We start from the raw sequence: 12828 nt of genomic DNA on the forward strand, positions 1-12828 counted from the left end.
AGCATGTACACGTTTGCAAACAGTCACTGCCAAGCTGGACCTTGCTGAATTATCATAAGCAGACATGGAAGAAAATGTGAGTGATCCGAAATGAAATGTTCAGATGTGCAGCCAGTAGGATACTTCGTTGAAACACCCAAGGTTACTACTTAGGAAAATACATGACGCATGTTTTGTTAGGATAAGACTTTAAATAAATAATTACTATATTATGATATAATGTTGTTAGATTCGTATTTAAAAGTACTTATTCATGATTATACTTTTGTGTCATATAATATATTACGTAGGATAATTATTTGTCAAAATCTTATCCTAAAAAAATAAAATACATCTCATAATAAAAAAAAACAGGGGTGGCACTGTCAATTCAGAGACATACAACTTCCTCACTCGAATTCTAATTAAGTTTCCCTATCTTGATAGCCAACCGAGCTAATAATACTACTAGCCAGTAGCACCCCAATAGTGTTAGTATTCATATTCAATTAGAATAAATTCGCAATTTGGTGGCTATAACACACAATCGTTTACCGAATCTAAACTAATTAAACAGGGTCCATGTCGTCAGGCTCGACCGGATCGATAAACACGCGCTAGTTTACCAATTTTTTTTTTTAAAACCAAATACATACATATATACGATCCATTCCTTGCAGCTGATGCATCATCCATTCTTATAATCTTAATTAGTTAAAAAGATTTATCCAAATGCTTAACCAAGAAATTAATTAAGCAGTGCCATGTCATCATCTTATCACATGGTAAATCACAATCATCATCTTGTAAATCAGTACATCTTGTGGAAGGAGAGAAGTAAAACGATTGCTTCCTGCTACTACATCTTACGTATGTGATAAAATCCTTAATTATCCGTGCATTTACTTGCACGAGAGGAACAGAAAGCTATTACTAATCATGGTGATTACTGCGTGTCGCGATCAGTAATGAGCTGGAGAACGGAAACGTACCGGGACTTGCTGCTGTCACTGTCGCTAATACCGAAGAGAATACGTATTTTGTCTCGTGGTTTTAGCTAACTACAGTGCAAGAACATTCTTAGGCAGAGATCGTGTGGCTCTCAGACTTGGTGATGAGATTAGCAGGTAATCTAGACCGTTGATTTGATCCTAATTAAGCTACTAGTTCTGGGGAAATTTAAGCATATGCCAAGGTGCTAGTCAATGGATGCTTAGCTTGTTGGGTATATGGTGGTATACAATATACATCATGAATTTAATAAACATGAGAAGTTATCCTGGTTATTGTTGAACCATTTGCCAAAAAAAAACTTTAAAAATATGAGCTATTTTGTTATGGACTTATGATGCCATTAGAAGCAAGCTGAAATTAACTCTACAGATTGCTGTAGCATGCAAGAAATCTTCAGTTCGTTTTCGACGTCAACTGCAGAGACAGTAATGTATAAACTACCAGAGCCAATGCTGCTAAGTAACTTGCTACTGTACGTGCTAGAGAAATTGTCAGAAGAATTATGACGCCATGTCGCCACATATATATTTGTTCTTATAACTTAATTAATTTCCTTTGGAAATTGAGCACACTATTCCTTCTGAAAGCATCTCAGAATCAGATGGAAATATTTAAGCTCATTTGTTAACATTAAACTTTATTGCATTGATCGCACATCACATATACTGAGAGACTTTGTGGTGTTCTTATAATTATATGTTAGGAAGAAAATTTCTAACTAATTTGTGGACACCATTTAATATTTCCAAGAAATGAATTTAAAGTGGATATGATTAAATAAGAACAACCAGTCAAGCAAAAGTAAATGATGTTTATTACTAGGGTTCTATTTCACATAAATTGTCTCATATATGCTCCATTAAACACCTAGCAGAATGATCAAAAAAATGCGCATGTTTCCCAAACTTCTAAATAGTGTGATTTTTATTTGTACATAACTTTTTTATATTTTTTGGATAATAATTTAAATTCATTTTTAATTTTATAATATTTTATTCGTCTATACCCTCAAATAATTATCATAAATTATTCAACAATCAACCAATAAAAAAACAACCCCTTAATTAATCAATCGGAAAATAGTGATCTTTGCCACTGGTGTTTTATTTCACATGCATTATATATGTGAAAAAATGTACAATATGCGACATAATGGTATTCCTACTATGAAGAACTTAATGTTTTTGACATGTAAAACTTTCATAGTTCGTTTTTGTCCATATATTTTTACCACAGACCATGAAATATCACACATATATATACACGTCTATACCCACACGTTGATTAATGCGAGGAATTTCTTTTGTTTACAACTAGTCGAATACAAGTCTTAAAAATTCATAGACCAAAGGGTATGGACTCAACATTCAATGCTTCATCTCCACAAAAATAGTCCACAAAGCAACAACATCACCACCACATCATCCCTCTACCCTACCTCCCCACATCTCATCCATGCATTATGTTCCCTTCACAACCTAACACAAAACAAAACCATTCAATTTCTATAGAAACCACACAAACATGTTTACAATAATAATCAAACAATACTAATAAACAAATAAATAAGATTTACATAGGAACAAAAAATGAAGCCAATAAGCTAGCCCACCAAGCCAATCACTCACTCACCAAGGTCTCCCACTCCTAGTCATCATCATCATCATCTCCCTAACTAAAACCACACCTCCCCTCACCACTATAGAACAAAATCCCCAGCCTCTCTCTCTAGATTCTCTCTCCTAATAAAAGAGAGAAAAAAAACCCAAGAAAAATAAGAGAGAGAAACTCTCTCTCTCTCATCACCCACCCAACCAAGCCACCCCCTCTCTCTCTTCCTTGCAAGCATCCATCTCATCAAAGGCCAAACCCTCCTCCTCTCCCCAACAAGAACAACAAGGAGGCGCGATTCACGCGAACAATCACAGGAGGGGGAGAGAAGGGGAGAAATCATCCGCTCATCTCCCAAAATCCTCCAAAAAAATCCATCTTTATCCCGAAAAGATCCTCCTTTTCTTGGGGTTTCTGACAGGCGTGCACGGCTATCTTTAGGCGTTCTCGGCCTCATCTCTCGTGGAAAGGTTCTTCTTCTTCGGGGTTGTTTGCTGCTGCTTAATTTGAGGAGGAAAAGCCCAATTCTTGTGGGGAGTGAAGGGAGGGAGGAGGGGGGCATGGCGGAGGAGGGGGAGGAGAGGCGGCGGTTCTCGAATCTTCGCGGCGTCCGGTGGCGGGTCGATCTCGGCATCCTGCCGGCTTCGCCGGGGGCGTCGGTGGACGAGCACCGCCGCGCCGCCGCCGATTCGCGGAGGAGGTGAGGCTCATGCTGCTTGTGATGCCCCGTGTTTTGCGATTCTGTGCCATGTGCGGTTTGTTCTTGGGTTCGTTGATCTCTGCTTAGTCGATGTTGTTATCGATTCCCCTATTTTTGGTTTGGTTCTTGTGTTTGTGTGGTATAAAAGGTTTTTGTTTTCACTTCCCAGATGGTTTTGATTGGCATGAATTTCTGGCTTGGTTTGAGGAGAAACCATGCAATCGTGATTTGTTTAGTGTCATAACTTAGCATGAAATAATTTGTATGTTGGTAATCTTTTGTTTGTGATGGTGTTGTGTGCACATGGTGATATCTCCATACTTGATTCATGAGATGGAATTGGTGGAGAAATTTCTGCTGACCTTGTCAATTAGACAAATTTGTCATTTTTATATGATTGGAGCATTGGTCCTTCTTATTCCTTTCATCTATATATATTTATTTAACATCTGATTTGTTTGCAGATATGTTAGTTTGAGACGACGTCTTCTGGTAGACCCTCATGTTCCGAAGGAGGAGGGCAGATCATCAAACCTCATTGTCGACAACCCGCTATCTCAGAACCCTGGTATTGATACAAGCATGAATTTATGATGATGAGATGCTAAGCTTAAGATTTGGTCGATGATATGTTAGAATTTAGAACATTTATGCACTTGTTTCCTACCTTCTTATTTGGTGGTGAAAGTCTTCAAATCCTTGCATGATCTATAAAGAGTAAATTCCCATAGATAGTGTGGAGTTATCGTCATAGATCGGGATAATGATGTATTAGAACATGGATGCACTTGTTTCACACCTGCTTATTTAGCTGCGTGAGAATCTTTAAACATCTGCATGATCATTATTCATTAATGCTGATGAACAACCATAAGTTGATGCCCGCTTATCAGCATAGATGTTTATTGCTTAAGTTAATGCTCTATATGTGTTAGTAATTATTCAACATCCCTCTGTAGATAGTAGCTGGGGTCGGTTTTTCAGAGGCGCGGAGTTGGAAAAAACCGTAGATCAAGATTTGTCTCGTTTATATCCTGAAGATGGAAGTTACTTTCAAACGCCTACTTGTCAGGCCATGCTGCGTCGAATACTATTGATGTGGTGCCTTCAGCACCCAGAACATGGATACCGCCAAGGTAAGGAACTCCTTTTGCATATAAAATTTACAATAGTTACTAATTTCTCAATTAGAGTTGATCGAAGTAATCTGATTGGCTCTGCCCTCCCTGTCGCAAATTTGAATGGAGCTGACATCCTTTAATGTCATTTAGCTTAGCTTGTTGTTAGAAGTTCCCACTTATGGGCATGAAAATTGTAATTCTAGAATACATTGTTAGGGCATATTGATAAGCTCTGAGATCCTTTTACAAGTTAATAGGTCCTGAGATCCTTTCACAAGGAAATACATAAAAAAAACGTTCATTTTGTTATAAGGTTTAAACTCTTGAAGTGCTATCCACCTATACCATGTAGTGTTTTCGGTATTGATTTTTTTCTTTTAAAGATGTGGCATTGAAATTCTGATTACTTAGCATGACCCAATTGATTATCATCATCTCTCCAAATTTGTTATGATTTTATTTGATTGGCATATGTGGAAAGACTTATCGACTATTTTTGTCACAGGAATGCATGAGCTATTGGCCCCTCTAGTGTATGTTCTTCAAGTTGACATTGACAAACTATCTCAAGTACGAAAATTGCATGAAGATTGCTTCAATGATGATTTTGATGGAGTTCCTTTCCCAGATACCGATATGGTTTTCAGCTATAAACCTAGAAAGGACCCAAAATGGAGTTTTGGAGCTGACAATCAGAATGATTCTGAACGATCTTCCAAAAGTAACACTCTTGATGAGCTTGATCCGGACACAAAAGAAATAATTTTACTTAGTGATGCATATGGCGCGGAAGGCGAACTAGGCATTGTTTTGTCAGAAAGGTTTATGGAACATGATGCCTATTCTATGTTTGATGGTTTGATGGATGGAGGTAGCGGAGTGGTACGCATGGCAGAGTTTTTCTCCCCATCCTCTGTTGGATCTAGCTCAAATCTACCACCTGTTATTGAAGCCTCATCAGCATTATTTCATTTGCTCTCAATTGTTGAGCCAACCCTCCATAATCATTTCATTGAGTTGAAAGTGGAACCACAGTGGTTCGCACTTCGTTGGTTGCGAGTCTTGTTTGGACGAGAATTCTGCCTCAATGATCTTTTGGTAGTATGGGACAAAGTTTTTGCTTGTTCAAACAATATGCTGCTAAGTAGTGATGAGGAATATAACTTTCGTATCTTGTGTTCAGATAGAGGAGCATTTATTGCAGCCATGGCAGTTTCTATGCTTCTTCATATTAGGTCGTCTTTGTTGGCTACTGAACTTGATGTCTTCTGTCTTCAGAGATTATTAAATTTTCCAACGAATATTGATGTGCAGAAGCTAATTGAGAAAGCCAACTCCCTACAGTCTATTGCAATTGATGCGAACACTTCATCCTCATCTTTCCTTTTAAAGAGGGATAGCTATGAGTTTGACAGAGTTCACAGCAATCTCTCTTCTTCAACTCCTCCGAGAACTCCATTGCATCCTGTTTCTGAGAGTTACTGGGAAGAGAAGTGGAGGAATGTGCACAAGGACGGAACAACCCCCAAGGAGGTTGAGAGGGGCAATTCTTTTAGTAAACAATTAAAGAAATCTTTGACCCAGAAGCTTGGTTTATCTAGGACAGAGTCAGATCCTTCTCCAGTGAAGGTCCTCAGTGTGAGTAGTAATGATACTCGGAATTCAGTAAGACGTTGCCTTCTGAATACTTTATCAGATGATTTGGATTGTTCTAATGAACTTGCCGGGAAAACTCAGGAAGACGAATTCCCTATCATCTCAGTTCACAGGGAGCATCCTCTGAGCTCTGCAGAGCCTTCCAAGTTAAAGGCAGCTGGTGAAAATGTAACTGTGAGCGCATCATGTGTGGCAAAACTCAGCCCTCTAAAAAAATCTGTGGTTGAGCCAGCTAATGAGAACGCAACACAGGGGACAAAGTGTGTACCAGAAGCTTGTTCCAGCGGTGAGAACTCTCCAGTGTTCTATGCAGCCAGAGCCAGTGCTGGTAATGAACCTTTGAATGGCCAGGACACGGATTCTGAGAGTAGCAGTGTTACCTCAAATTCCTTTGCTGGTGACCATGATAGGGATGAAATTCTGAAAGATGAGCCATCCAGCTCTAATGATGATAACAAAACCATCCAAGATTCAGAAGCAGCATCTTCTGATAAAAGTCCAGACCGAAATGGAACCTCTGAGAGGGCTGTCGTTTCTAATGAAAGAAAGCCATTCATTAGTAAATTCCAGTGGCTCTTGAAGTTGGGAAGACCTTCGGTTGAAGGCAACATGGAGAAGAGTAGTGGAGAGACATCAGCTGATAAACAAGACGGGGACACATCCTGTTCTCCTTCTGATGGGAATTCAAATAACTCCCGTGGTAGCGTAAAGTTGGCTTCTGGTGATAAAAAGGTCATGGGCAGCCTAAAGAATCTTGGACAAAACATGCTTGAAAATATCCAGGTACTGTATTCAATATTATTTTTCATGTACTTAAAGTAAGCCTGAATAACCTTGTCTTTACAAAATGATTAGGTGATTGAGTCGGCATTTCAGCAAGACCGTGGTCAGCCTGGCCCTGTGGAGAACTTCTCAAACAACATTCTTGGAGGCAAAGGACAGGTCACTGCAATGGCTGCTCTGACGGAGCTTCGCAAGATCAGCAATCTGCTGAGCGAGATGTAACAGTGTAAGATGTATCGCCCATTCTTTCCCAGCTTTCTAGCTCAGCTAAGGCCTGGTAGTAATAAGTCAGGTACCTAGGTCTTTTTCATTCAGCAGTGCTTGGCACTGCTTGAATATGTATATATAGATTCGATTCGATTCCATTCCATTGAGTAAATCATGTAAGCATTGTACAAGGATCACCCGTGGATTTACCTGGCGCGTGATGAGGGAGTAGTTCTCTCCGGCATTAGGAAGCTATCTAATGATGGATGAAATTTTGTAAGATAAACTTTTTAAGGAAGAATAAGCAGAATATGTTGCAATATGTGCGAGCTACAATGCAGCTGGATGATTTGTTCGTCAGGCTGTTCTATGTTCAGTTCATGTGCAGTACCATTCAGAAGCATTGTATTTGGCAACAATAAGAAAAATCACTGCTGCTCTTTCTGGCTTCCAGTGCGATATCCAGGTTTGCAATGTTTTAGCCATTGTATTATTATGCAGCTGGCATATCTCTGAACCAGAAATGTTCAGCCCAATGTATCTGATGATGAATGAACATTGATAGTACTATCTAGCAACTACTTTCTCGGTTCATAATCTTTTCAGGGCATTGCACCAAATTGTTCAGAGATTTTGTTGGCAGCTGTATTATTTATTAGCTGGGCTCATGCTGTCCATGCATCCTGGCACAACCCAGAGACAGAAATGCAGCAAATGCTGATGTTTCTTTCACGCATACTTTCCATATGGCTATGGTAGGAAGCCAAGAAAGCGACGTACACTGCTTCTGTAGCTGTAGTGCACGACTCAAGCAAAATCTTGCATGTTTAATGGCATATAATGGTGTCTGCTTTCTGCACGCATTTTCCATCCACTTTCTTGATCATTTCTGTGTCTCTTCCTGAACGATGTTGTGACCGGGACAGGCAGTTTCGAGTCTCATTTGTATACGCAATCATTTAGCACTACCACTTGACACAGATTAATTAGAGAATAACTACATAGCAGCAATTGGTTGTAATGTCAAAGACGACAACAATTCTCTGCTGCTCTTATTATAACCGAGGCCCTGTTCTTTCTCTTCAAGATTACAAAGATTATATATTATCACGAATACATTTTTTAAGTTCCTAAACGATACATCTTTTTTTAAAAAAAACACTTTCAATATATAAATTGTTCAAAATATTTTTTAAAAAAACTTTTCACCTTTTTAATAGTTATTAATTCATTCATCTGTACCCTACAACATCACCATAAAATTAGATAATCTATCATCTATTTAGAACAGTTAAACATGACGTGAAAGGGGTAAATTCAGAAGAAGCAGGAAAACTTGTTAACAAACAAAACACACGGTGTTTCGGTCCACGGGGGATGCGATGAGCGGGTACGGATGGTGTGCGGACTGGACTGCAAAAACGGCTGGATGCTGGCGAATTCCACCGTGTCGGTGTCATCCCACAACAGCAGCAGGAGCAGCGTCAGCTGGTCCAACTGTCCAAGAGGAAACTACCCACAGGGTCCAACTGCCCATTCCATGTGGCAGTGAGCAGAGCTGACCCAGCCATCCTGCTCACCATTCTTATCCACTCAAACAGCTCCTGGCCATGAGTTTTTTTTTTAAGAAGGGTGCAACTTAGCACGCACACTCACACACCATAACACACGCACACACACGCTAAAAATAAGATTGAAGACCACTAGGTGTCTCAGTGCACGCGCATACGTGTGTACCCTATTTCTAGTCGAAAATACCCCGAAGGACAGTCCTTAGGAAAGACGGAAAAAAAACCCGTCGAGGTGAGGTCCCACGAGTCGAACTCGCGACCGCCGTTCGCTCCACTGCGAATGTGCCAACCGAGCCATGAGTTTGTGTCTGATGAATGATGATGATTCAGTGCTCTGACAGCGAGCAAATCTTGTCTGAAGAAGAGAGAGAAATGATGGGCCTTTGCTTCGGTTTGATGGCCTGAAAATTCAAGCTAAAATTTTGGCCCATCATGAATTCATAATCCTCATCCATCCCTCTGTATGGGCTGGGGAGTTTGAACTAATTCTGGCCCATTTATGAGATAGGATGGGAAGTTGGGTCACTTAACAAATCATACATAAGTTGTTCTTTTTTTCCTTCCATAAAGGAAAATTTGATGATGTGGTTATATTGTGGTTGCACAAATGATCACATTATTACTGCTACTGCCAAGGATCTCTTGACCATTTACCACATGAAGCATGATGGGGCTAGAAAAGGTTACAGGACTTCCAGGTTTATCAACCTCTGAACATGTAGAACTTATGGATGAAAATTGGGCCAAAAATGATCAATGGCAAGATCAACAATCTTCTCTGTGGACAAAATCATTAACAGAGATATACACACCTAAAGTTAAGAGAGGGAGAAAAACTCCAGACAAAGTTGGGGCAACCTATTGGTGTGCAGCAAAACGAGTTGCTTAGCCAGCAAAAAAGTAAGTTGATGAGAAAGAAAAATATAACATATCAGGCTAATCATCTGGAGTACAGGGTGTGTTGTTTTTTGTTGAAGCTACCTCTGTCTTGAATTTCTCCCAGACTTCTAAACCCATGGGGTGCCTTACTACATAACGTTTTACGAAATGTTTGTCTGCAGTGGCTAGGAGAGTGCTAAGAGCTAGTCCAGTAGCAATCACTCCTTTCTCCAACAACCAATTGTACATCAAAAACCTAAGCTTGGTTCTCTCCACGGTAAACGAGAGGAATGAAGGGAAAATTACCAGGGTACTCAGAGGATATCCCATATCATTTACAAGGAAGGATATCTTGGATTCAAGGACATGGATCTTCTGATTCAGAACATGTGGAGCCATAGTGATCATCTGCACCACATGTTCCGGGTCCAAACCGGTCTTGACCAAGAAGTCGTAGCGATCTTTTAGCTCGTCACCTTTACCACGAAATGCTTTGAGTCCCCTCGTCATTCGTTCGGATCCTTCCATAAATCCTAAGTTCTGTAAAAATTTCACCTTCTCCTTGAAGGATGCTTCATGGAGATCAACTTTCGGTATGCGGCTGACCTTTGCCCCTAATGAGAATTTCATCAACAGTTGTGGATCCTCCATTACCATCCTGCAAAGGCGCTTCTTCCCTACACTGAGATGTGTCATAATGCTGTTTGGTTTCTTCAATTGGACGGAACCAAGTATTGAACCGTTAGACACCACAAATTTCTTAATGTCCTCTTCACTAACACCAATCTCAGCTAAGAAGAATATGCCCCTTCGCAGGTTCCTCGTGAAATTGTCGACTGACAAATTTGGGAAATTCAGAAAAAGATCAACCAATTCCTTTTTTCCAAACCCAGCTTTTAGCATGACGAGGACTGCCGAGAACAGCATCTTTCCTGAACCACTAAACAAGAAATCGGGATTCTGTCTGACCAATTTGCCAATACCTTCATTAGTGAATCCTAAATCACTGAAGAACTGAGGGACTTGGACCATCTTTCCCCAGTTATAAGACTTCTTTACAGATAAGAATCGGCCAAGCCAGTCTCTCTGAATTCCAACATCATCTAGCCAGCGCAGAATCTTCAATTCCACATTTGGATCACGGACCAGTATGACAGGGCTCGACATCACTAGCTTGATCACACTGGTCTTACTCAACCCTTGATCCTCAAGGGCCTTCAGCTTCGACGCAAGAACTCCATGGCCAAAACTAAACACTTCGGTAGCATCCCTGTATATCCTCCCTATCTTGGTGCGCGCGATGCCATAGTTGCAAAGCACCCGGAAATTGTCGAGCATCGTCTCATCATCATTGAGAAACATGAGATCACGAGGCAACAATGGCTCATACTCGCCCGGCGCGATGCCGATACTCTCGAAGAACGGCTCGAACTCGTTGATAGGGTGGAAGTTGAACAGCCGCACCAACGCCTTGCTGACCCTCTCATCCCTCATCTCCCTCTTCTTCACCTTCGACCTGAAGGGCACCTCCTCCCCCTCCTCCGTGGGCTCCTTCGCCGCATCCTTCACCTTCTCCAGCAGCTTGCTGATGAAGATCGGCGAGCGCTTGCTCATGTGCTCGGCATCACTGAAGCAAATCCCACGCGTGACATGGAGGTACTCCATGAATGCCTTCTGCGCGATGCGGGCGTCGCGCCTCCTCCGCATCTGCTTGACCCTCCGATCATCCACATCCTCAATCCCATCCCCGACGATCGCCGGAGCGGCCGAGAATGGCCGCAGCTGAATCCTGTCACCAACCTGACTGGCCCAGCTCCAGCTCGACGCACATGGTGATGATGAATCATGGACATGCCAAGAACTGACAGCAGCAGCAGCAGCATGACAATGTGGGGTTCTGGATGAGCCCCTGGCAAGGCCATTCCATGGAAGCCACCTGTGGCGAGCGGCTGGCACTGACCGGAGCATGGAGATTCAGCTGAATCCCCCAAAACTTTTTGGAGAACAAACTGTATGTATCACTGTATCAGTATCACTGACGCAAGAAAAGAAATCCACGGCGAACTGGGCACTCCCTCCCTCCTAGAAAGAAAGATTTGGATTGGATGAAGAGAACTGGATGAACAAACACACTCACTCTCAGAATAATCCGAGCATGGTTGGGCTTGCCGCCAATCTCCACTCGGCTACAGTCCAGTAGAGCGGAGAGCGAGGTGGAGGTCGTGCTTCGGTGGTGGAAGGAGGGCTCGCGGAAGGGAGGCGCGCTCGGGGGAGCCACTCGCCGGCGCCGCCGCCGCGAGGGGGGGAGGAGGAGGAGGAGCAGGGAGGGGATGCGCGGGTGGACGGCGGCGGCGGCTGTGTTTTGGGGGCGCGGCGATGAGAGAGCCGTGGCCGTTGGATCCAAGCCCAGACGGAGGCGACGGCTCTGAGCGGCCGCGGGAATTTGGGCCGAAATTTACTTGGGCCCCACGTGGGCCTTTGAGGCCGAAAGCACGTGTGCTCAAGTGGTTAGGTTAATCTCGTAGGTCTTGTTCGGTTAATTCATGAGAGAGCGATTGAAGGTGTGGAATTATTTTTCATCAATCCCCTCCAATTCTTTTCAATCCTCTCTAAACTAAGGATGCGTTCGTTCATTGGAGATAGGGGAGATTGTCATTCATTTTTCGTGCGCACGCTTTTCAAACTACTAAACGGTGTGTTTTTTGCAAAAAAAAATTCTATAGAAAAGTTGCTTAAAAAATCATATTAATCCATTTTTGAAGTTTAAAATAGTTAATACTCAATTAATCATATGCTAATGACTTACCTCGTTTTACGTATCTTTCTAATCTTCCCAATTATCTCTTCCTCAAACACAGCCTAAATAAGGCTTACTGCGGCAGATGCACCGCCCAGCTTGGGCGAGCAATTGCTTGGGCTGCGCACGACTGCAAACGAGACTGAATCCATAGACTTCCCAGCGGTCTTATATGAGGGGAATAAGCTCATCTGAGACGCTCATCTGAGATCCCCTCTCCGGTGGGGATCGACCAGATGTTGGCGCGTCGGCGCCTGCTCTCCACCGCGCGTCGGCTCAAAGGTCTGGAGCTTCGGGAGTTCGTGTGGAGCTTGTCGATCCGGAGGGAGCTCTTGTTGGGGTGTGGGTTTTGGTTGGAGTCAACTGAATTACGCGCCAAATATGCCCTAAAATCTACTACTCCCAAATATGCAGCAAATGTACTTGTGCCTTGTTTGGCTCAATAATGTAATGTGATGAGAAAGAACAAAAACAATACGGGGACTTGGCGCAAGATAATCATGAATTAAC

The 12828-nt window shown here is 42.1% G+C and overlaps 2 protein-coding genes across 2 annotated transcripts; one reads left to right on the top strand and one right to left on the bottom strand.

The window, feature by feature from the left end:
• Positions 1-2834: 2834 nt before the first annotated feature.
• Positions 2835-7393, top strand: LOC4346046 (uncharacterized). The gene is made up of 5 exons (XM_015794659.3): positions 2835-3304; positions 3769-3872; positions 4264-4440; positions 4931-6864; positions 6937-7393. The coding sequence occupies exons 1-5, from the start codon at positions 3165-3167 to the stop codon at positions 7084-7086; spliced, it is 2505 nt and encodes an 834-aa protein (XP_015650145.1). The 5' UTR covers positions 2835-3164; the 3' UTR covers positions 7087-7393.
• Positions 7394-9380: 1987 nt separating this feature from the next.
• Positions 9381-11855, bottom strand: LOC4346047 (transcription termination factor MTEF18, mitochondrial). The gene is made up of 2 exons (XM_015792976.3): positions 11659-11855; positions 9381-11530 (listed from the first exon to the last, which is right to left on the bottom strand). Exon 2 carries the CDS (start codon positions 11487-11489, stop codon positions 9579-9581), a length of 1911 nt encoding a protein of 636 aa, XP_015648462.1. The 5' UTR covers positions 11490-11530; positions 11659-11855; the 3' UTR covers positions 9381-9578.
• Positions 11856-12828: the final 973 nt, after the last annotated feature.

The sequence above is a fragment of the Oryza sativa genome, chromosome 8 (assembly GCF_034140825.1).
Source record: "Oryza sativa Japonica Group chromosome 8, ASM3414082v1".
Taxonomy (NCBI): domain Eukaryota; kingdom Viridiplantae; phylum Streptophyta; class Magnoliopsida; order Poales; family Poaceae; genus Oryza; species Oryza sativa.

Excerpts from the sequence above, each read along its gene's own strand:
- LOC4346046 (XM_015794659.3), top strand. The coding sequence starts at position 3,165 with ATGGCGGAGGAGGGGGAGGAGAGGCGGCGGTTCTCGAATCTTCGCGGC. Across the intron at positions 3,305-3,768 it reads GCCGCCGATTCGCGGAGGAG|ATATGTTAGTTTGAGACGAC; the intron begins GTGAGGCTCATG and ends ATTTGTTTGCAG. Across the intron at positions 6,865-6,936 it reads ACATGCTTGAAAATATCCAG|GTGATTGAGTCGGCATTTCA; the intron begins GTACTGTATTCA and ends CAAAATGATTAG.
- LOC4346047 (XM_015792976.3), bottom strand. The coding sequence starts at position 11,489 with ATGCTCCGGTCAGTGCCAGCCGCTCGCCACAGGTGGCTTCCATGGAAT.